The sequence below is a fragment of the Anopheles darlingi genome, chromosome 2 (assembly GCF_943734745.1).
Source record: "Anopheles darlingi chromosome 2, idAnoDarlMG_H_01, whole genome shotgun sequence".
NCBI classification, from domain to species: Eukaryota; Metazoa; Arthropoda; class Insecta; order Diptera; family Culicidae; genus Anopheles; species Anopheles darlingi.
Window position 1 is genome coordinate 60,886,676 of NC_064874.1, and position 24,587 is coordinate 60,911,262.

The following is a 24,587-nucleotide window of genomic DNA, read 5'->3' on the forward strand; positions in this document are numbered from 1 at the left end:
CGGTTTGCACTCTCTAATCAAAATGTTTATGCATTCGACAGGAATTCCGATAAAATGGAACTCCACTGATCATCCAATGGAGTTAGATCAAATACAGTGGAACCTGCGTTAATGATTGCGTCGATGATGGCCTCAGCTTGCAGAATTCGCCTTCGACTTACTGGGTACCGGAACCAGTACCCAACGTCATTACGCACTGGTTTGACTGTCTGTCCGTCTGTCTGCCTGTCTGTCTGTTTGTGGTCGAGCAGTTCACATCACAACGTCCTCACCGTGAACAAGGAGGTGAGAAGGTTGACCAAGGTTAAGACACGACGCGAAAGGTATACGAGCACACCATGCGAGTGAAGACGGCAAAACAAAAAACATTGCAAATGCTCGGTCCCCGTTCACGATCCATGTGACCTCACATCCGGTGAGCAATCCGAAGCATGCGCAGGACGGATGAGAGAATGAACCTCGCCAGGATGAACATTTCTCATCTCGCATCCCGAATCTCATCTCACGCGGCGCGAGTCGTGAGATGAGTAAAGCAGAGGACCATCTCTGCTGGTTGCTGGTCCACAATCCGTGATTCAGTCCACCGAGAACCGCGAACCGCGTGACGCGCGTGTGTGCTTTTTGGGATTCGCATCGGCAACTTGTGTTTGTGTGTCTCGTGTTTCGCGTCCTCATCGTCCTTCGTCGTTATCGTTGTCCTGGACGTGTATTGACGCAAACTATTGCCCGTGGCCATCGGCGTGAGACGTGCGCTGCGGGGCGTACCTGGGGCGTGATCGATTCTGTTGCTGTCGCTGGCATAGAATTGACCTAATTTGTAACATTCGTGTCAGTGTCACTGGCGGTGGTGGCGTGGCTTCACCACGCTTCTGTTCCCTCCCGCTGGTGGAGGCGCCACATCCTCCACAACAGTGAAGAGCAGCTTCGTGGGCGAACTCCGGACCGAAACCCAAATCGAAGCTGTGAAAGTGGATCGAAGCGAAGTAGGAAGCGACCAACTCGCAAATCATTGTGAAACCATAAAAGCAGTGTTTGTGTTTGTGGGCGGTGGTGACAGCGGCTTGTGCGGCCGTGAAAGTGACGCGTGTTTGTGACGCCAAAAAGCAAAAGGAAAACCCTCACCGCACGCGGTCGTTTTTCACAAAAGGATACTAAAGTACAATGGAATCGAAGGGATAAAACAAAGGGTGCTACGAGAACACAAAAGGTGAATTCGTCCGTCCGTCCGGCCAATCCGACAGCATCCAGTAGCAACAACAGTAGCAACCCCAGCAGAACGATCAATGAATGACTGCGTTTGTCGTAATAAAGGTAGATCGTTGGCTTGGCGCTGGTTTCGCTGCCACAAATCCTCGGGATAATTTACGCGCGCGCGGGCTCCGGCGTCTGCTGCTTATCATCCTCATGTGGCGATCCCGGGAAACCCCTCTCCCAGCACATTGTTATGCATCCACCGTAACGGCTCCTAATCAAATGCCTCGCGCCCGTTTCATTCGAACTTTAGATTATTATGTTTGCCAGGACCGGGAGCAGCCCTCGATTGTGTTGCGGTTTTGTTTACCTACCACTCCTCTCTCTCTCTCTCTCTCTCTCTTTCAAGCCTGCTGGCCGGGGGAATGAATTTATCCCCACAATAAGATCGCACCAGCAAGAGAGTACAATGGAGTAGTGCAATCGGTGGCGCTACTGGCACTGGGCACGTTACCGCCAATCGACCGTTTGACCACACCTGGGCCCGTTGGCGAGGGGGCCAACGATTGGGCACACAAACTCAAACTCAAACATTCCATTTCATCGAGTCGAATACGACGAAGCGCACCGTGATGGTGAAAGGATGAATTTGAATTATTTGACCAAAGAGAGGTGCTTTGGCATTTCATTTATTTAATTCCCCTTTTGCTGGTTTGCTTTCTCGGTCGAGTTGAGTCCACGAAGGGACGGGGGGAGCTATTCAACGCTGAAACGTTGAATGGTAAACAGCGCTTGGCACATCATCGCATCGCTTCTCACCCGGGGATGACGAACCTGGGAGAGTGGCAAACAACAGTAACGTCAACATAAAAATAAAATAAAAAAAAAAGCCCTGAAACTTTGAACTGGTTTCATCAATCAAATTCGCTCGCGTTTGGTACGCTCGCGTTCATGATGAAAGTGTGATTGCCAGATTGATTGCGGATTGCCGCGTGCACCGCCTGTGGCAATAACAACAACAACAGCGCGATGCTCAATGCCGCTGCTCGATTGTGTGCTTTGTTGGCCAACGGAGGGATTTTTTTTTATTACTTCGCGGTTCGTCACTCGACAATGCCACCTTTAAATTGGGGGATTTTGTGGGTGGCTTAAGGTTTCGCTTTTGTCATGGCGGCCTACGCTTTGTGTAGGGTTACCATTTTCTGATGGTTTCTCTTGTTTGATGAATTACTTGGCAATCCTCGAACGCGATCGCAAATTACTATTAATGTTCAAATTATGAGGATAAATATTTGTTCAGTTGCTATAACTACAAAACGGAGCCTTCTGTGTTCTTATTGAACCGGAATGTCCACCCCCAGGGGCCAAGGGAATGTTTTATGAATTATTATGCTCGGCCTAGCACCACAATAAATTCAACGAACCGACTTCAACTTCACGAAATAAATACATTTCGATCAGAAAAGAACTACTTGAGATGCGGCTTGCAGGGGACGAACAGGCCGCAGGGCGCCAGTTGTCATCCATCTTTGAAATAGGACCGAACAGGAGGCAGATCGTCCGTAGAAAGCAAGGGCGTAGTGGCAAACCCGAATCCGAGAAAAAGGGTCAACAGGTTAATGGATTTCACATTATCGGCGGCACGGCCAGGGGCTCGAGAGGTTTGGTGTAGCTCCAAGTGAAGTGTAGGACCATTTTGCAAATCCGATCTTACGGCCCTCTTCTGTCCGTGCGGTCCGGCTTTCTGCTCCATCAAACTCGTCATCATCGGCCGGCATTTTCTTGGTAAAGTGTGTTGATACAGGAACATGAAGCCTTTTTGCCCTGGAGGAGAATGGAGGAAGTCCGTGCCGAAAAAAAGGGTTTTATGTGAAACATAAGATGAGCCATTTTTCAACAGCTCCATTTTCCAAACCAGAACCAGCAATTTTGTAGCGACGCCTAGAAGCTAATGCCGCCGCCGCCGCTGGAATGAAACAACTCGCCTCGATTCACTGGAGTTCCACGTAGGTTGTGGTCGCGAACTGCCACGAATTTTTTTGGAAATAAACAAGCACAGTTTTTGCAGCGGAAAAGCGGTGCTCAGCGAGGTGGCATGAACATGATTCGGATGATTGGATTTGGCAATAAAATGATAAGAGGCCAAAAGGGCACGAGAGGCGGGTCTATGAGCGGAATAGTAATGAGATTATAAACGATTCCCCGGACGGACGGACAGGCGGACGGACGGATCGCCGTTACGGATAACGGGATGGTGGTCCGAATACTAATCGTCATGACACTCGCCGGTGGTGGTGCCCTGGGGATGTGTGAAAGTGAAACTGGGCCCGGCCAGCCGTCCATCATCATGGATTTTTGGGTATGCCATCCGTTGATGATGATGATGATGATGCGATAATGTGAGTCTATGCAGAAGCCTTCGGCTCCTTTGGCTGGCTCGCTTGCTGGTTTTTCAATCAATTAATTGTCATTACAGCATTACTGTAGCAATGGTTTAGGGGTTGTAGGAATGTGCTGGAATAGCTCTGCAAGCTGGCTGAAAGTTGGAACAAAAAAGTGTAAACAGCTGGATGGAGCTTGATTACCGTGTTCAGTGGCTCACCTCGCCAGTAAACATGATGCTAGGCCAGTTTATATAGACACCCTCGTGCCTGCGTGTGTGCCTAATCTCGTTATGCTCCGCTTTATTAGCCCCACCTACCCCGCCCAGGAAAAGGAATGCATAAACAATCTCAGCAGGACATAAACAAGCGCTGCTCGAATGGTGCTCGATTTTACGATCATCATTATCCCCGTCAGCAGCTCGGAACAAAGCAGGCGAGGGTGCTGGCCAAACAATGAACACATTCATCTAAACGATTTGCTGTTAACAACAAACAACCCTTTAGCGGCCGTGCGAACGAAAGTTTTATGTGCGTGCGTGCGTGCCAGCCATGTTATGCAGCAACTACATTAACAACAAATATGCTCCGAAAGCAAGCAAAACACCCCATATACCAGCGCCTCTATCTGAAGCCTCTACCGCTGACAAAGGGTCTGACAAAAGGGTTGACTCATTATTTATACGACTTTGCGCGCCAGGTATAGTTTATGGCAAACAATCACTCCACTGAGTGGCCGGCGCTTTGCCTGGCATGGTTTGTGGCCGACGGAGACAAAGGTCCCCGGGGGGCCGGGCAAGTCACGTTCGATGGTATTATAAATTATAAAACTCATTATCACACATGTTGTGAACAATTAATTCAATTATTTTGTCATCGAAAACATAACCACCGCCCGTGCGCACCGGGGGTGCACCGGCCGGCAGTGGGTTGAGGAAAGTGGGAAAATTGAAATAAAGGGTAGTGAAGCATAGGACTGCAAGCATGGAAAAACAAGAAAAGTTATGTGGCTGTGGATGGCAGGCAATCGGTAAATGAGAATGCACGTTTTGAAGTTTTGGTTTTTGCTGGTGGGTAATTAGGTAAGTTGTGAGGCTCTGTTATGTTTTATGATCACTAGGAGGGGGTGCTGGGTGCCTCGGCTCATAAAAGTGATGGCGTAATGGTGGAATACCTGGTAGCAATCCGCAACATTAAACAGCATTTAGGCGAACAATAAACAAATCCAGCACATAAAGCAGCGGGTTGCGGGTATCGCCAAACTCCAGTACATCAGCGACTGGGTATGGTCCTTGTTGAAGGGACAACGCTAAGGTTACATTGGCATCAGCTTATGCTGCTTGTAATGATTCTGATTTGTAGGGACAACGCTATAGTCATAATAGGTGTCACGTGCTTCATTTTTCTTATTACTAACTAAGAAGGAGCTATCGACATCGTGCTCTTGACCGATAGAGTTATTTTCATTAACGGCACGAAAATGCTACCATTAGCTGGATACACCTGAGAGAATGACTTTGTCACTTTGTACCTACACTCTCTGATGCTTGAGGTTTAAGAATTGAACTTTAAATTTTTAAAACTTTTCTCGAACCACTAGAGTCGCTCAACCCACTAGAGGGAACTTCTGCTTAACAATCTCGGAGGTACTCCAAACACTAAGCACCCTAACGACTCTATCCCTGGTTCAATATGACGATAACGACGACTTTTCGATGAGCGATAGTTGGGAACTTAGCTTACGGGGCGCCTCCCGTCCTAACTACAGCTCGCTCGGTCCCGCTGGAGCACCGCCTGACAGCTGTCGTCTTAATTAAGCGTCTTAGCTTTGCTTAGTCTAGCGGAAAAGCTAACCGCTCACAAACGGGGGCTACTTTCCCAAGGCGATCCGAGAATTGGCTGCCATCGATAGCCGAGCTGGATAGCTGGTCTACCACAGCAGCTCCACCGAACCGACCTTTATACCTATATACGGCGAAACCTGCATGCATGACACGAGCTAATTACTCTGTAATGTCTGTCAGACTGTCCGTTTCGGTGCGGTATCACGTCGCGCTAACCGCCAGAGAACCGCCGAAAGTGATAAGACGACGGAACTGGTGGCGGCAAAGTTGAGACACTACCCGGAAGGACCACCGAACCGAACGCTTTACCCGTACCGCAGTGTGAGTAGCACGTTTCCGTTGAATGGCACTGAATGGCCGACAGCTTAGCAGTAAGCGCTTCAACCACTTGCCAACATTGAGTTAGCGGTCGAAACTTAAACTCCAGTCGTGTTCAACTTCTACTCGGGACCACTCGGGTCCAGTACAAACACTTTGTGCTGGTGCTGTGAAAGCGCTGGAAGTTGGTCGTCCATTGGGTGAACCTCAAGCACATATTAGGCGCCGGGGTGGTTTGTCTAGTGGTTTGTCTAGCGGTGTAGGAAGATAGAGGGAGAGAGGAATGGTTGCATCATCTTGATTTGTTCATTTGCAGTAGAAGACTGTCACTTGACTATCGTGCACTTGCTGTCAGCTACTCACGTTCCGGAGTCCCTCGGTGACTAAGTACTTGTCCCAGTATCTACCTGGAATCTAGTAATTGCATTCGGTATCCGATGGACGGTAGAACCTGGCTGGACGCATCGATCGCTAAATATCTGCAGTCGTTGTACTTCCACAAAAAAAAAAACATTCTTGTTGTCAAGTTGCCAATCAAGCGCCTTAGCCTTGTTTTGCAGAAGGTGTTTCAAGTATCCCATCGGGAACATTTTAAGAGTTTCTTTTGGGCAAAAACAGACAGAAATCCATGGCAACGTATTCCCGGGGAGCAAATACCTGGCCTCCATTGATGGAATGCGACAAGAAAACTTAAACGAAACCCACGGTGTCAGCAGCTGCTAATTAGAAGCGCTCCTCGACCAGGACTCCTGAAGACGCAGCTCTCAAGCGGAACGTCTCCATATCGGGTATCATGGCCACAGCCTTTTCCCGCTCAGTCTAAAGCAACTTCCTCACAACTTTCCTAGTGCCGCACAGCAACGAAAGCAAACTCGCTGGAGCACGTCGCAGTGTGCTGTGTGTCCGAAAATAGCGAAACACACTTACGCGTCCTTCGTTACCCACAGTAACTTTCTACGGCGATTACCCCACAACCGAGCCAACCGAGCTAACGGGGGGGGGGGCACCGTGAGCACCGTGGGTAAATGAGGAAAGTTGGTGGACGGACTCGGCCGGTTGACAGCGAGAAAGTTATCCCATTTCCCACCAACGTACCACCAGCTGGGTGCCTTTTACCGGAGAGTCGATGTCTTTGGTCGCACCTACACACGTTCATTCCCTTATGTTTCTTCTTCTACATTTTGTTGAATTAATGAAAAATTAGCTTCCACGAAGTACACGCGCCAGCAGCGAGGCGCTGGCCTATTTCTGGAAGGACTAGCATGGTTGTGACTGCTGGCTGGCACACAAACACACACGCACACACACATACATACACTGCACGTCGCAAACCGGTGTAATCCGGTGTGTTGCGTCGCCGTCAGCAACACATTTTTGTGCGCCATGTGGTTCTGGTAACCGAAATGTTCGGACCACAGGACAGGCTGTCTCTGTTTCCACCTCTGCAGAGGCTGCACTTACTCAGGATACAAAAAACACACTCTCACACACAGACACACACATACATCCTAGCGTGGAAAGGAAGTGGAACTTTTTCTCCAGTTTTCCCCGGGAATGGTTTGCAGTTTGTATTCCGGTTGTGTGGCCAGACCTCGGTATACCTTTGAAGGTCAGGTCATTCCTGGTCCTGCTCCATAGGTTCCATAGGTCCAGTGGGCCAGATCAAGTCCAGCGTGCGGTATAGTGGCCTGTAGACGACAACAATCCCATTATGCAAAGCGTTTAGTGTGAGATCCTTCTCTCTCTCTCTTTACCTTGGACATGGGACCGAAGGTTTGGCCTTGAGTACGCACTTGGACTGCTGCACGCTCGTCGAAATCCAGTGACCATCCGCCAGCGTCGAGAGGGCTAGAGCAGATGATGCAACTTTGTTTTACGGCCAAGTGGCCAAAACCTCTGGTGGACCATCTAGCCATGGAGGGGGTGAATGTGGAGTAGGAATGTAAATAAGATTGCTTTCAACCGCACCGCATCGGGATAGCATCTTCCTGCTTCCTGCTGTAGCACTCTGCCCCCCCGAGAGAGAGAGAGAGAGAGATTGCATTGCGTAACATTTGGCATTCGGCAGGACGATGGTGGTCGTGGTGGTCCCCTACAGTTGCCGTCCCTGGAAATGTATTACAACGCACCACCATCACCACTATCACCACTACCACAACTAATAAGCCACTGCAGCACGTCGGTTTTTCATGCAGCTTACCCGAATGCGTTCCATTTCCAACAGGACTATGAAGCCGGCGGCCTACAACCACGAGCAGCAGCAAGCATGAAGCAGCTAGCGGTAGTGATGATCATTTTAAACATAAATTACGGTAAGTAGAAAGCATACCACGGTCTACGCTTCGCTCTCTGCCGAGGTCTTTGTATTTGTAGCCTGAGCGCCGGAGCAGCTCCCTTTTTATTCCGCTTCTCGGCAGAGATACGGATTCTGCTTTTTCTCATAATGCGCACACACACACACGCACGCACGCTCGCAAACCATGAATTGGATGTAGGATAGCTCGGTCGCTTCCTTATTGCATAGCTAGCAGCAAACACCGAACAAGATCTCGGTTACGATTTTCATGTAGCCAGAAACATGGCGAGGAAGCTCGGAATCCCCCAAATGCTCCATTCAACCATCTTCTGTGGTTTGGTTGCGTTTGCACATAGAACATATCTAGGGCCCAAGAGTCTCTCTCTCTTTTCTCTTTTCCTGAACCGTTCCTGAATCCTCGGCGATGGAAAATTAGTGCAAATGGATGCAGCCAACTTCAAGTGGAAACAATTTTTCCATGGAAATGAAATTAATTTAAAAAATGCCTGGCGCGTCTGCTCACACCGTGCTGCATTCGCTCGAGTCGGTGGCTTACATGGCGTCGCATACGTTTGACGATGGACGGTGAAAACAATCCCACATTTCACCGGCACCGAGCGCTTTTCGTGGAAAACACATGCCCCGGGTGCTGTTCGGGGAGCAAATGTTGTAGAGCCAATCTCTGGCCCACCCGGGGGCGTTAATAGAGTTTGGAGAGTTCTCGGAGTTCTAATTGGATACATTTTGTTAGAACAACCAATTTATCTAATGGAAATCGTCGGGGATTGCATTTGCGCAATCCATTCACTTTGCTTCGATGTTTATTGCATCATTCAGATTATGAGCAAAAATTGTGTATGATTAGATCAATCAGTTTTTAGCTTTGACTTTGATCACGAACGCCTTGTTGACAAAATGAAAGCATCGCTGAAAACAAGAAGCACTTGAGTTTTTCAGAAGTGGTATTGAGAGCACACGAGGATTGGTTATAAAAACTGATGAACACGAATCAGACTATTTCAAGTGTTTGCTTTTTACTTGAAGGAAAAGGCAATCTGCTTGCGAGCTTTAAAGAAGATCAAAGATGTGACTAGCGACAAGCTGCTCTTGAGTATTGAGTACTTGTTTGCTCTTTACTGTTCGATGTTCGACTGTATATGTACAGATGTGTATTGTTTTTTTTTAATTCCTCCTCACCCCGCTATGATTGATAACTTTTAATGCATTAGTTATCGTTCGATATTTTCTTTAGTTCTTTCTGTGAAAGCTGTAACCCTGTACATTAGCCAAATTAGCAGAGTTTAGAGCAAAATTTGGAATTCGTCATTCCCATCTGAAAAGTTATAGTAAATGCTGTTTCCATTCCACCGAATCATACTCTATTTGTCTTTTTCTTTATTGACTCACATTTTTTTGAACCGATTACAGTTTGCTGTAGCGTTATCACGAGGGGCTTTTTAGTTAAAAATGCTTCAGTTCACCGTTAGAGCAAATCATTTAATTGAAATCAAAAGTATGTGACCAAAATTTGACCAGAAAGTGGGCAGAAGCTGCTTTCATTTGATCAATGTTCTACGAATTTCGATGGAGATCCATCGACTTATGCAACAATCGTATTGATTGCTGTAGAACTCGCCTCAGAGATGGTGGTTACCTTTTCGATTCAAAACAGATATACTGCAGCGCCCAAGCTTGTATTACGCAAGTCCCAGGGTCAACATTCCATCGGAAGGCTCAATGGTTTTGATTGCCCTCGGTCCCCGGAACGCAATTACTTGGGAGCGAGAAAAGTTTAAGTATCTCGGGGGCTCGGAGCGAACCACCATCAGGGATCTCACATATCCGATCGACCCTAATTAAACCCGGAATTGCTTCGCATTTTGCCGACGCAGCACCACCACTTCTGCGTCCCGTGGTGTCGGTAAAAAAGGTGTAAAATTAAAAATCGGATTACGGAACGTGCTCATTTGGACTTCGTGGGTCCAAGTGCCTGCGGGCGTGTGTGTGTGTGTGTGTGTGTGTGTGTTTGTTTCGTAAACTAAAAATTTAATATCAATCCTTCCCTCGCCCCGTGCTACCTTTTTTAACCGCTGCTCGCATATCCCCCTCTCCCACCTCTCGTGCGTACAGGTCGGCTGCACTGTTCCTACACCATGGACATCGATGAACCGCACACGTACACACCACCGAAGCACTACTTCCAGACCTCGTCCTTCGATGACATCGAGCAGGACAGCGATGATGATGCCATCGCGAGAAACCCTCTGGACCGGGGACCGTACTTTGACATCACTGCATCGCGCAACGTCACCGCCCTGGTCGGCAATACGGCCTACCTGAACTGCCGGGTCCGGAACCTTGGGAATAGAACGGTGAGGCGTACGCTACCGTACACACACACACACACACACACACACACACAGCGTGCTGGGAATGATTTAATTAACGACGACCCTTGTTAACCCCACACCGCATGCACCGCAACACCCCGCCCTCTGTCCCGCAACAGGTCTCGTGGATCCGGCATCGCGACCTACATCTGCTGACGGTCGGTAAGGCGACCTACACCTCCGACCAGAGGTACCAGAGTGTACATAATCCGCAGCTCGACGACTGGTCGCTGAAGGTGAGTCACGGTCACGGTTAAGGTTGGGTTTCGGGGGAGCGGAGAGGTGGAGGAGGGGGTAAAATGATGCCCCGGGCCACCGGGCGGGGGTGGTTTACCATTTTCCAAGAAGATGGGTTCACGTACGCACTACCCTGTCCCTTCCACTACGGTCGCCGTCGCATGGTAATTACAACGTGACACTAGCCCGTGCCCCCGGATCCGATCCGATTCACTAATGGGAGCGATAAAAATAAATTGAATTTAAGCTGGTAGAAAATTAACCTCCAGCACAACCTGAGCAAATACCAGGGACCATCCTCAATTTGCAGTATTGTAGACGAAGGTACAACTCGATATCATTCCCTTGAAAAATGCGCCCGTTGCTAGGCAACTGTCAAATAGCTCATCTTTGAAGTAAGCTTCATCGATCGTTCCTTGCTGAAGCTGAAGAAGAAGCATTGGAATCCTTTCTACTTAATGACGATTGATCGTCCATCAACTGCGACACCTTAAGTGGTCTAGCAATCCCAAGTATGTCGTCGGTAGTAACCCTACAGCTACAGCAGCACCAGTGACAAAACGGAACTGGAATTGTCCCCGCAAAACGGGAAATAAATATTCCGGCGAAGGCTCGTGAATTCGGCGAAGGACGTGATTTCCTTGTCATTCTCGTCTAAACGATCTAATCCACTTTCCACGTAGTATCCATTCACACACACACCATCCATTATCCAGCACTGTATGCCGGGTTTGCCACTATAGTGCTACCGTTTAAGATGCTTATCCATTAATTTATTAGCTCACTTGCCGCACATTCTCTCTCTTTCTCTCTTGCTGTCTCTTTGGACCTTCACAAATCGACTGACAGAGTGCCCAAGAAGTGGTAAATATTAAGACAGCACACCAAGCGCCTTGCTAGTTATGCAGCGTACCACCGAGAAGGGCGCAGCGAATGCTCTCAGCGTCCCCGGAGAGTCCTACGGCGGATGATCGGAAATGGAGTGGAAATGATGGAACGCGCTTGCGGTGTCCCAGCAGCAGCTGTGTGGTTAGCCCAAACGAACGGGATCGCCTCCCAAGGGCACGTGCCTTCGTATAACGAATTGGTTAACGGCCATTACCCGCACCCCTGGACTTCGGGGTGAGGCCAATTTTGGAATTCATTTTGTGCGTTCCAAAGCCGAAGAAAGCGGCAAGTATTGGCTCCTGCCTGCTAAACGCACTCTCGATTTGGAAAGCGAACCTTTGGAGCTCCGAGAAGAGATGAGATAAATCGAGGGCTTTTCTTGCCTCCACCTCCTGTGCAGGCCTGTGCCTACTAGGGGCGCCCTGAGAGTACTGTTACGTATTAATCACTAGTGCGCCCCACCTCGGGTGTGACTAATGGGCGGCGTTTATGTCAGAGTTTTAATTGCGTTCCCGAGCGAACTGCCTGCCTATCTACTCCTGGAGGCCACTCCTGCAGCGTGTGTAAGGGTAACGCCCAGGGTAGCTACGGGGCAACTCCACTCTTCTGCAATAAAACTATTATAAACCGGAAGACATTACAGATCCACTCTTCAGATCAGACACGAGCCCTGGTCCTTCCAGTCTCGCACTGAAGGCGTCCTGCAGAACGCCCTGCCGTCTTCTGGTTGATGATAAATGATCCCCGGATGACCCCTACCTAAAGCTGGCACTCCTCGTCCTCGTCCTGGTCGTGCTTAATCAAGGATAGCTTCCTGAGATGGTGCTGGTCGTGCTGGAATTATGAAATTATGTTTTTATCCTACCGGTCCGCTTCTGCTTGCGCTTTAATCCAATCAACTGTCAGACCGTTGATCGGTGTAGCCGGATAACGGATGAGGTGGAAGCGACCGGTGTTGCTTGGATTGATAAAACAGTCTGTTGTAGGCCCCTGGCTGGAAGTTAGTGCTGTTGGAGCGAGGTTTGAAGTGAGTGATGAAGCAAAAATGCCCCAGGGGTAAGGAAAGGCTTCTAATTTGGAGCATCATTGAGCTGAACTGTTGTTCAGGTAATAGGTTTGCGTGACGAAGGCTTGTTTCCTCTCATCAAGATGGTCAAATGTAGTGTCATGCTTCAATCGAATATTTGAGTGGGACTATCTCTGACTAACTTCAAGATTATTCTCTCTTTAATGTGGCAATTACATAGATCTAGGTTCCCGCTGGCCACGTTATAACTGGACCTTCTGACAGAAGCTAGGATTGACGTTTGTTTTCTCGACTTCCTTGTATTGAACCCAGTTTTCTCTGATTGGCTGCAGTTGTTACGCCATTTACGCCACGTGCCACATTGCAAAAAAAGCAAATACACATAAAAGGGACTGTGAAGATCCTTGCCCTTTCGCGACAAAAATGATGTCCGTTCTTTCCGGTCATTCGGTCGCGATGGTCGGTAGTTTAATGGCAAACGGGAATCTTTACACCATCCATCGGTTCACCGTCTTCAGCTTCAGTGGCTGGGGCGAACGAGATAGCAGCGATGACCTCGACATCTCGGACACCACCCGGAAGACGATAAGTTGCCTCGGGTGTTTTGTGGCCGGCAAAAATGATCGTCCCTTATCGATGGAACGATCTAGCTAATTGCGTCCTCTGCCCTCGGCGGGCGCCCCCCGGGTTTAGGGCCATGCCTGAAGGCCGGAGGTCAGTAATTAGTGCAAAGTTGACGTTTCCCACCCCATGCCCATGCGTCTTTACTGAATTGACCGAGAAACGGAACGAGAAACTGCGAGTATCAGTTCGTTATGGCTTCGATGAGAGATGAGGGAACAATTGGACAGCTGTGAAGACACCCGGTGCCCAGTGCCTTCAGCTGCTGCACGATGCTATCCGTCGCTGTTTGCTGGGTTGGGGGCCGTTTTGCTATCAAAACTGGTCTCGACCAATGCCTCGAAGGTTGGCAAACGCCTAGTCCATCGGATCCTACGGAGAGCAGTTTGCAGTTATTGTGTTATCCGAAATCAGTTGGGTGTGAAGATACAGTTGCTGAACCTCTCATCCATCCCTCTCCCCTCCTTTCCACTCCATTCCCTTTATTTCCCGTGTGTCAAAGCCGTGCGTATCCGTCAGTGAAGCCACAAATCGATCCGATAGGTCGTGTAGAGGTCGAAAGAGCCATCGAGTGCTCCCATCAACGTAGTAGGCCGTCGTCACTGTGCCATCGAACCATTTGCTCCAAATCGGTCCCTCGGGTCGATCGGGTCGGGTATTGCTGGTTGATAGTCTACGGTCTACGTCGAACGTCGCCGATAGTTTCACTCGAGGACGACGACGACGACGACGTCGAGGACAACGTCGACGACGCCTTATTGAACCTACTACTTGGAACCGTCGTTGTAACGGGAGTGACGGTCTTCGTCTTTTGGCGAAACGTCTTCACCATCACTAGGAAGCGGAAGGAGGCGGAGGTTGTAGGCGATGAACATAAAACCGGAATGTATAGAGCTACAACTCTATTATCTTTCGGGCTCGGTTGATAGGTTTGTGTGTGTCCCGGTTATCGTCAGGTCAGGTGCAGCTATCGTCCTCTCGACGGTGGCTTACGGAAGGTTGACACCATCGTGCCAGAGCCTCCTGAGTTTATGATACTTCCTCCTCTATACTTACTTCTCTCTCTCTCACACACGCTTTCTCTCTTTCTTCCTTTGTTTGCAGGTACTCTACCCTCAGCAGCGTGACTCCGGGGTGTACGAGTGTCAAATCTCTACCACACCTCCCGTAGGCTACTCGATGACACTGTCTGTCGTCGGTAAGTATGGCGCTTGCATACATGACCGTTACATCACCGAGGGCTGGAGTGATTCCTTGAGGGAGCGTTTGGTTCGGGCTGGACCATTACTGGAGTAACTTATTTGATTATTGACTTCTTGGGTCCCTGCAATCGGGCTGTTCATGCGACTATATGAATGATTGACATGCAAGTCAACTCACTAGACGAAAAGATCGCCCAGGGAGGTATTCAGGGAGTGTCGATCAATCTCAGAATGCCTTGCGATAATGTTCGATAACCACATGATTGAAATACAAAAACGAAATTCCTTCGAGACTCTTCTCTTCCCTTTGGCTGTTGGACGCCAAACAGAACGTCTCACGTAACACCTGCCCCGGAGTGATACGCGACCAAATCGACTTGACTTTGTGAACTGCCAACCCTCTCAAGCCACTCGCCATCGGCAACAGAAAAGGGCTACGATGTAATCAAAACACAATCGCGTACTGGAATCACTGGATGATAGCGCACTTTGCGCCTCATCATCATCATCATCTTCGCCATCATCGGCCCAGGTTGCGTAATGATTTTGCGCTCATCAGCACGATGTTTACATAAACCATTGAGTGCCCACCGGGCAGGTACCGGAAAGGAGCGCCGTAGGTCACAGCTTCGAACGACTTTCCGCGAGCTAATCGCCTACGCGCTTCCACTCTCGCAGAGGTTTGCCCTGAAGAACGTTACTGCCGGATGCCCGTCGCGGTCATTGAAGCAGTTCATTTTACATTTTTCGGGCATCCATCTACCGGTTGGAGTGCGCTACCCCGAGGCCACACCAGTGACCATCGACGCGTCGAACGGCGAACGTTGAATAAATAATGTTCTGCCATCTGCCAGCTGCCGCATGATTGGCCTGGCCTTACCGTAATAAATCTTGATGCCCTTACAAGAACGCAATCACGGGGCCATGCCGCCAGTTTCGCTCACGCCGTTCCCATCCACCATCCACTGCTGGTGCTGCTCCTCGGTGAGAAGAAGTTCGTTCTGTGTTGTTGAGGAGCAAAAGAAGTAAGACAGAGACAGAGACCGGACAAGGGCATGTATCCTCGTCGTTATCAGATGACAGTTTTGCTGACCTTCGGTTTGAACATCGCCCGGGCGATAAATATTCCGTTTCGCTTTTAATTAAACCCGCGACCGATGGCCCTGGCACGGAAGTAGGTCACAACATTGCGCCCACCTCCCTTCGGTGAGCCCTATGCCTGCATTCCGAGCGATAGAACCTTCGCAAAAGGTAGGGAGGCGAAACGAAGGCGAGATGTTAATATCAAACGACGATAACCAAACGGTGGGGGGGACGATCTGTCCGTTCTGGTTAGTGAAACCCGGTGTACCAAACCCTTTTCCGACGGAGTGGGACAGCGGAAGCGAAGGTTAATGTAAACCGGTGGCCCCTAAGTCGATTATGACATGGTGGCCGATCCCCGATCAGCTGGGAGCATGTTCTCGAAAATTATTAAACCGTTCCGTGGACATTCCGGTGGTTCCGGTGTCCGGTGATGAGAATGCGGAAGTGGAAGCGGATGATGATGGTGATGGTAAAATGGTGACAAGGCAAAAGGCGATTAATTAGAGACCATTCCGGTGATGAAGTGTAGCACGAACGGCGGTGCTGTCCATCGATGGCGGCCACCGTTTACAAATGGCTGTTGCTCTCGAAAGGGGAGATGGTAGGCGAGTCATTAAGTAATGGATTAGGTGAGCGTTGGGATTAAGCGCTTTCTTCTGTCACTTCTGCTTTAGTCCTGGAAAAGGGATACGTTGTTGGTTGCGCTTCGTTAGTCTTGAAGTGCGAAAAGTATTCAACAATGCTTACCGGCAACGCCGATAAGGAGAATAAGGACAGGTAAATTGGATGACATGATCGGACTTGAGGACTTGTTGGATCATCTACCTTATTGCTTCTACTAATGACGAAAGCTTATTATGTTATGAGTGATGAAATGGTCACATGATTGTGGACCGTGGTCAATCAATTCGTTTGGCCTAAAATGAGGCCAACTAGATTGCTGTACAGCTTTGAAGAAAAGTGTTCTAAAGCAATGGGAATCGAAGTGTTGTTGTGTTTAGAATGTTTGCATGACAGCTTCATAAAGTGAGCAAATTCAAACTAAGCTTAATATATGGAAAATTCACCTCCGTAAAACTATAAAATGCAGCTGCAATTTGTTTAGACCCAAAATTTTAGGAAAGATAGTTTTTTATAGAATTAAGAGGCTTTTAAATTGCGTACCACACTTGGTCTTGATTAACGTTAAATGTTTTGAATGCATTTGGATCAGAAGTTACTCACCGATCTTTCTAGATGATTGATCTTTAAAAATAGAAGAAAACTGGTTTGCATTCGTAAACTCTAAAAGCTATTGATTAAGCAAAATCCTTTATTTATATCGTCCTTTTGGATTCGTCATTATCAAATGCTCTTGCAACTTATTAGGTATTTATTGTACGCAGAGGGTATCCATATGGTTCATATAATACCAGTGTAGAAGATCATCTAACTTTGTTTTTATCAACAATTGTGAGATAAATTGAACTAAATTTTTGGAGGTTTGGCTAAAGCTGGCATGAGGTTTGGAACGTTTTATAAAACAGGAATTTTAATAATTAAGCAACGAGAATGAGAAACGGTAATGAAAATTTTGACTAGCTAGGATTTTTTGCTATTGTATAGGATTAATTTTGTTTCAATATTTTTATTCAGCTGAAAGACTCTCCAGTCAATGTTTATTTCTAGTTAATGTGAAGTCTATCACATCAAGAAAAAACATTTTAATACCATTCTTGGGCAGTGGTCGGCTCATTAAAATGGAATTCGCTTATTTATATAAACGTTTCACAATTTCAAACCATGTAAATTAGATTGCTGCCAGTGTAACAATGGAGGGTTAAATCCTTTCCATAAAACCATCACCATTATTATTAAGCTCAGCGCCTGCTATGCGATTGCAATAATGTTCATTTCCATCAAGTAGAACTCCACCACGAATTAGCTTTGCTCTCACGAAGTGACGGCAGGTCAAGTGCCGACCGGTCTTCAATAATGTTTCAGTATTAGGGATAACCCCCCCCCCCCTCCGCCCCTTAAATCTACACGCATCGTTACGCAAACGAGTATGCTTTATGTGCTGCATGTTTTGGAGAGGGTCTGGCTGAACGATAAGGAAAAAGGGAGGAAGAAAAAAGGATCCAACAGGACACCCTTTCTGACACACAAATAAACACAATCACACACACACACACACCGCAGATATACCGATCGTAACACACTCCGGCAACAGCTCCGACCGGGGGCATCTTAATCATTTTCTCACTCGCAACACTCCGGCCGGAATGCCGGTGGCGCTTTGCTTGTATCCCCAGAACCCCTTACCACGATCATCGGTGGACCGGACCTGTACATCGACATGGGTTCGACCGTCAATCTGACCTGCATCGTTCAGCACCTGCCCGAACCGCCGCCAGTCATCCAGTGGACCCACAACGGGGAGGTAAGTTTGCCAAACGATGATGATCGAAGAGCGGAAGGGAGGAGGTTGGGAGACATAAACCATCAGCAAGGGCGCGGTCACTATCGGGCCCGACTGGCACGAGCAAGATAATCCTTAAAGGCCGAACGATGGATCGACGTAACCGTATCGCCCGAAGATGACCCGCATATCGGTGATTCAGCACAAGTCCACTGTCCTAATGTTTACCTTTGATTAGAGAGGAATCCTTACCCTCTCTCACTGCCTCTCCCTCCCTCTAACATACACATACAGAGCAGTGCAGAGCCTACGGCCATCTTATTATAACCGGACGGTCTCGACCTGCCGTCCAGCAAACAGCTTCTGGTTTGTGGCGCAAAATTCCCGCTACCAATCCGTAACGTATGAGTCACAAAAAGCCTCCCTTATGCCAGCCAGAATTCGGCCCAAAGAGGCATAACATCCTCCCTCGCCTTCAACCCTTCCTCTTCCTCGCAAAAGGGTAAGGAAGTAAATCATTTTCTTGGGACCTTCTGCTACTCCAGCTTCTGCTTCTGCTGCTGTTTTTGCTGAATGCCGGTTGAGGGGAGCGGTTTGTTTATCGGAACTTTTGCACCACTTTACCTTTAACCCGTTTTCTCGGCTTCTCGGCTGGCACAAAAAGGGTAAATATTGTTGCTCTGCAGGTCGGGTCCCCCTTCTTCCTTCCGGTTACCGGCAATCCCTTCCGGCGGATCCGGAATCCGTCGGCACTTGGCCCAAAGCTTTTGGCAGGATGAAATTGCCAATCGAAGCAACCAAAATATGTTGCAAATATGCGGACTACTATACGTTGTTTATGCTCCGAGGCGCAGATGAACCATGAAGCGATACGGAAACTGGAAACCTTGTGTTGTTTGGGATCGGTTTGTTTTAGTTTGTCTCGCCGGTAGTCCGATGCGAACAAACAGAGTACCACCGTCCTTAATGCCAATGGAGAGAGTACCTTGTCTCGAGTTCATCATCATTGATCATTGAGAGAGAGAGAGTAACATTACAGGTGAGTCATACACCGGAATGTGCATTATGGAACCTACGGTATGGGCTCCAAACACAAACTACGATTATTCGTTGAATGTAATTGGCGATTCGGTTGCATTTTATATCACGTAAAAGGTACGATCCAACGTTCTTTATCTTCTCCTTATCACGAAATCCCCTTCATTCATTCTCATTTCGGCAATCAAAATTACGCCATTTCGTCAGGGCGCCAGCCAGCGCTCCAACGACGATGAGCGATGATTGGTGGCGCGTTTTATGGCGGCCGGATTTTGCATATTTAAAATGCAATCATCCATCCATCCATCCATCCTGGCCAGAAACAAAAGAGGGAGGACCGCAGGATAAAAGTAAAATGGAAGTTTTGGCGCCCAGACGCGTAGGACCATAAATGGTGGGGGGAAGTCAACCGTAACGTGGCGTACCGTGGAGATCCAAACGCGAAAGGCTTATCGTGGTCAAAATTAAGGCAGATAATATGCGTTGCCCATAATTTGGTGCGATTTTTATGGCGCGTCGGGTGCGTTGTTGCGAGGAGCCCACCAGACAAGCACAAGGGTTGATGACGACATGACTGGAAACCTCCTCCGAAATACATAATCTAACAGGCGCTCTCTGGCCAATTTGTGGCTCTGGCGGAGCGCTCCTCTGCTCTTCTTGAAGTGTTTCTCCGTCGAACTTGATTTCGTTCGAATCCAGAATTCGATGTCACGATGTCAACCGTTACCTTGGTGATTCGTTCCCGAGATATCGTCACATCTGCACTGGCTCTGAAGTTCGCGATCGCGTACAGGTCTAGGTCTATGTTTATCTTGTTATCCGCTACTTGGTGTTTCTGCGCCACCGGAATACCGGGGGAAGTGTGGTCCTTCCTCTGATAGCATCGCATTCCCCCGTTATCGTCGCCTTCCTACCTGTTGTTTTTGTTGTTGTTGTTGTTTACCGTTAGCTCGTCACTCGCTATAAATGTTTAATTTATTTACCAAAAATCCTCGGGACATCTGTTTGCGCATCATCGAGGCCTACCCAGAGCGTGACGAAGCGACGAGCATTTCACATTCCTTGGGCAGGAGCGGCGGGGAGAGAGTGAAAATCCCCGGCCAAAAAGGTAAACAGAATGGAAATTTGTCAGATTATGTTTTGAATAAATTTTCAAAACCACAACCCCCCGGCGCCCTAGACTAAGTTCGCTAAGTGGCAACACCGATTAGGGGTGAACGGGGACGGGCCTTGGTCTTCTGGCTTCTTGGTAGCACCACAAGGCACAAGGCACAGTAATGCGTGTCCTGGTCCTGCGGTGTAGGGGTTGGAATTCTTGGCGCTGTGGGGTGGAGTGGGGGACTGAAACCTGGAAAAGAAAAGAAAATGTTTCATGTGGTGAGTGAAAACTTTTCATTCTCCTGCCTTCCAACCCGGTAGACCTAAACCTTTCTGTCACCTTGTTTCGTGCAAGAAGCATAGGAAGAAGCATTAACCAAAAGGGTACAACGGGAGTTTCACATCCGGTTCCCGGGGTAAAACACATGGAAAAAGGGGATGTTAAGCCCCCAAATATGCACACGGCATTGGCATTCGACGACGGAAAGTGAAGGGGTCTAGCGAATGCCAAGCGGAAAACAAAGAACAAGAACACGTTGTAAGCGTTTCGGCATAAAAGTTAAGATTTGTTTGCCCTGATTGCCTGTGCCTGTGTGTCCGTGTGTCCGTGTGTCCGTGTGGGGATAGGAAACACAAACGCACACATCCCAGGGTCCCAGGTAAGCGGAACCGGATCCGGAAGTATCGTGCAAAGTTTTTGGGCATCGCCGGTCGCCACAGTAAATCCGCCGCAATCGCAAACAAGCATTTCCGCTACAAGGCACCACGAGACACGAGGGATTTCCAGTTGAGCTGCTGCTGGTGCTGCTGCTGCTTCGTTTGGCGTGATTTGGCGCCGCTATCTTATCGATAATTAAATTAAACACTTGACAGTAGCTTTGCAGCGGAAGGGAAGGGACAAAGGGGCGAACACCACAACAAAGGTGCGGCGCAAACTCACTCACTTCGTTCTCCCCTTTTTTTCTCGTTGGCGTGGGGGATGTATTTTCCGCAGGATATTAATTACGATTCGGCTCGCGGCGGTGTGTCGGTGATAACGGAGAAGGGCGACATAACGACCTCGTATCTGCTGATTCAGCGGGCCCGCTCCGGCGACTCCGGCAAGTACACGTGCCTGCCATCGACGGCCAATCCAACCACCGTGCACGTGCACGTGCTGAATGGTAAGTGTCTAAGCGAATCCGCATCCCAAAGAACCGAGACGCAAGCGATGAGGATGATGATGATGATGATGATGAGGCCTCTGATTACCGCCGACCAAGTTCCAGCTGCTACGTCGCTTGTTTCTTTCCCTCTTTGATTGCCTGTCGGGAGCAGGGGAGGGTGGAACTAGTGGGGGCAGAAGGAAACCGAAATCCAAACACCCGGTGGCCATCGGTAGTTGGCAGGGAGTGGGTAATCGGCAAATTTGTTGGCTATATGATTTTGGGACTTTTTGTTTCTTCAACTCGTTTGATTGTGTTTGTGTTCGCGTGAAGGGCATGGGGTTCGTCATCATGGCCGACGCCAGCACCAACAACTTGGCGTTGATCATTGCCTAGGTTTCAAGTTTATGATCATTGTTCATCAGTTGTTGGAGCAATGTTTGGTTTCAGTTGAAGGCATTTAATTTGTTTAGAATATTGTTTTCGTGTTGTGCGTGTCAAGCGTTGCGTTTAAAGTTAAATATTTGGTGTTTCAATAACATAAATTTACCAAATTCCATTACAAACTGTGCGTGGTTGACACGCATTCTTAAGTAAATAGGCCACAACAATAAAAGTTACAAATGGAAGCATCATTTTATAATTCAATTGAAATGCGAATGTTTCATAGAATTTTCAATTATTTATTGATGTTTCTTTACCATGTTTATTATGTGTTTATATTCTTTTGCCTAAATTGTATGTTTGTTTTAATGTTATCGTGCTTGTTTTCCTGTTTCTACCTTTCCTTTCAAATATAAAACCTTTGTGTTAACAACTTATTATTAGTTTTAGTTTTTTTCCTATTCACTTGTTAACCTTGTGCTTCCTTCTATAACTATTTACTGCATTTTGTATGATTGAAATTCTCCTAGCAACATTGCTGATAATGGTTCTATGCTCTGAGCAACAGTTTATGAAAAACCTGGATTGTAAACTTGGTCAAGAACAACGAGTTTCTCTTTCGTCCTTTGTTCATCAATTTAATTCTAATTATCCTTCTATTCCACGTTCCTGTGTAAGGCCATATTGAGAGAAAGCATTTTCCAGCATTTTCAATTTCAAACAACAACAAATTGATATCCATTTCCTTAACCACAGCACAGCGCAGTTGAGAGGCAGTTCGAAAATCTGTGAAATTAATTTCAATCCCCTTCTGCTCTGCTCCCCTTTCCACCCTCTCTTTCCACTGCTGGCGTCGGTTCGCCCTGCCCATCCTGCATCACATTACACTCCTCTCTGTCATCCTCCCTGTCGTCATCGCCCTCCTCCTCTTCCTCCTCCTCTCCCTCCTCTGCAGGTGAACATCCGGCAGCGATCCAGCGAGGGCGACAGACGCGCAGCAACTGTGCCCTGCTGACGATGCTGTTCCTGCTGCTGATGGCGATATCCGGCGGTCCGGTGCGGCCTGGTGTGCGATAAAATCATCCGTATTTCCGCTGCCGCAACTGCAAATAATAATAATACTAATAACAAACAACAACAACAACAGTACCAGGCGGAGTTGAAGTCCTAGCAGTGGAGTCGCTGCCGACGCTCGCGCTCGGGGTGGATATTGCAATCAGTTCGGCGGTGCAACCCGGCATACAAAACGATGCTGCACTGTACATAGAGAGCGAGGCGGTAGAGGTGGTCGCATCGCAGCAGGCCCGGAAACCGGAAGCACCACCGAGCATAGGCGGCAGGTTTGGAAGGTGCCATTGGTGAATTCAATCGATTGCAGCTAACTTTGTTCCTCTATTTGTACTCGGAAAACTAGTTCCTGCTCTCTCTTTCTCTTTCTCTCTCGCGCTGCTTCACTCTGTTGCCTCTTGTTTGATCGGAATCTATTATTGATTAGCGTGTGAACGTGGACTCCAGGCCTGGGATATAGAGCCAGTGGAGAGGCGTTGGAACTTCTCAAAGCGAAGCAGAGAGAAATATAAAGTTTAAGTTGCGAGAGGAAAGAATTAGAATAAAGAGAAAAACTTTATCATGCGGAAAAACCGAAAATCAGTAGACCGTCAGACTGAAAGTCTCAAGTCAGGCACTTGCGTAAAACTTGTCTAGGAAAGGGGAAACAGAAATCAAACTAGGACATCAGCACTAGTCGAGGAGTACTGTAGTCTAAACGGTTCGAAAGCAAGCAATTGAGGAACTCGACAAGTGAACGAAACATAAGAAAAACATATGGGAACATTCAAAATTGCATCGAAGATGCAGTATCAGAGGCGTCGCCCAATCCAGATGGTTATTCATTTCTGTTTTTGGAAACCAAGATCCGTTTTGCTGTTTTATATACGTTTCGCTGGCTCGTCAAAAACCATCTTAAGTAAACTGAAATTCAACAATACAATCAGCAAACGTTTCGAATGCAAGCTTTCACTACTATTTTCCATCCACCATCCAGCCATTCGTGAGTACAGTGGCAGTGCGCGGACTTTCGCGGACTTGAACGCTGAATTCCAAGCACTGTACTGCACTTGGTAACATCAACAACGGCAGCATTGCATGTTGTACTTTAGGGGGAGAAGAAAGAAAAATCAGAAACAATATTTTCTACCGACTACTTTTTCCACTCACGCACAACCCAAACGCATACAATAGCTAGGAGCACAAGAACAACACAAAACCCAACGAAGCGAACTCGAAATTCGCGAAAAGTCAAGAGCGAACGGAACGAACGGAAAGGTCCTAGGCAGGGGAACCACGAGACGAATCATCGAGTCAATCGTACAATTAGTTTGTTTTCGTCGAAAAGAAAAACCGAAACAAATCTTTTCAAAATACAAACCAAAATCACTGTACCGGTGCGGGTCTTGGGGAGGTCGTGTTCTTGCATTTTACGGCTTTGCTACGGCTCAAAGTTCCGAAAAGGCCAAACAGTCTACCATCTGGGTAAGTCGGCGGTAAGTCTGTGTGGAGTCCGTCCGTTGTCCTGCTGCTGCTGCTGCCATTTTGATCTACTGACGTACCGACGTCGCAGCTCTAACTAGCTCATAACGTGTCAGTAGCGACATATCATATCAGGAGCAATTCTTCCATCGTATTACATGTCTACCAGACTGCGCCGGGTGGTGGGGCGAAAGCAATGTGAGATCCAACGAGATGTACGAGCCACCCCAGCGTCGTCGTCGTCGTTGTCGTCGTCGTCATCGGTGTCATAAATCATCCGCCATTCTTTCGCGTGGTGCATTTATGACACCAGTCGACTGTCTCCACGAGTTGTCCACCGATTCTACAGCTTCATGCTGAGAGAAGCAGCATAAAAAGTAACCCCCTACCCGAGTGGGATGGAGTACAGCAGTATTCCACGCGACAAAGAGTACGGAACCAACGGAGGAAACTCAACTTCGTCGACGCCGAGCTAGCGCTGCTCGGATGTGGGCAAAGTTTTATTCGTATT

The 24,587-nt window shown here is 48.1% G+C and overlaps 1 protein-coding gene across 1 annotated transcript; it reads left to right on the forward strand.

The window, feature by feature from the left end:
- The first annotated feature begins 593 nt into the window (after positions 1–593).
- On the forward strand, positions 594–23,958 carry LOC125948058 (zwei Ig domain protein zig-8-like). The gene is made up of 8 exons (XM_049673696.1): positions 594–1,311; positions 7,959–8,046; positions 10,161–10,402; positions 10,540–10,656; positions 14,298–14,391; positions 17,776–17,903; positions 21,013–21,181; positions 22,503–23,958. The coding sequence occupies exons 1-8, from the start codon at positions 1,288–1,290 to the stop codon at positions 22,622–22,624; spliced, it is 984 nt and encodes a 327-aa protein (XP_049529653.1). The 5' UTR covers positions 594–1,287; the 3' UTR covers positions 22,625–23,958.
- Positions 23,959–24,587: the final 629 nt, after the last annotated feature.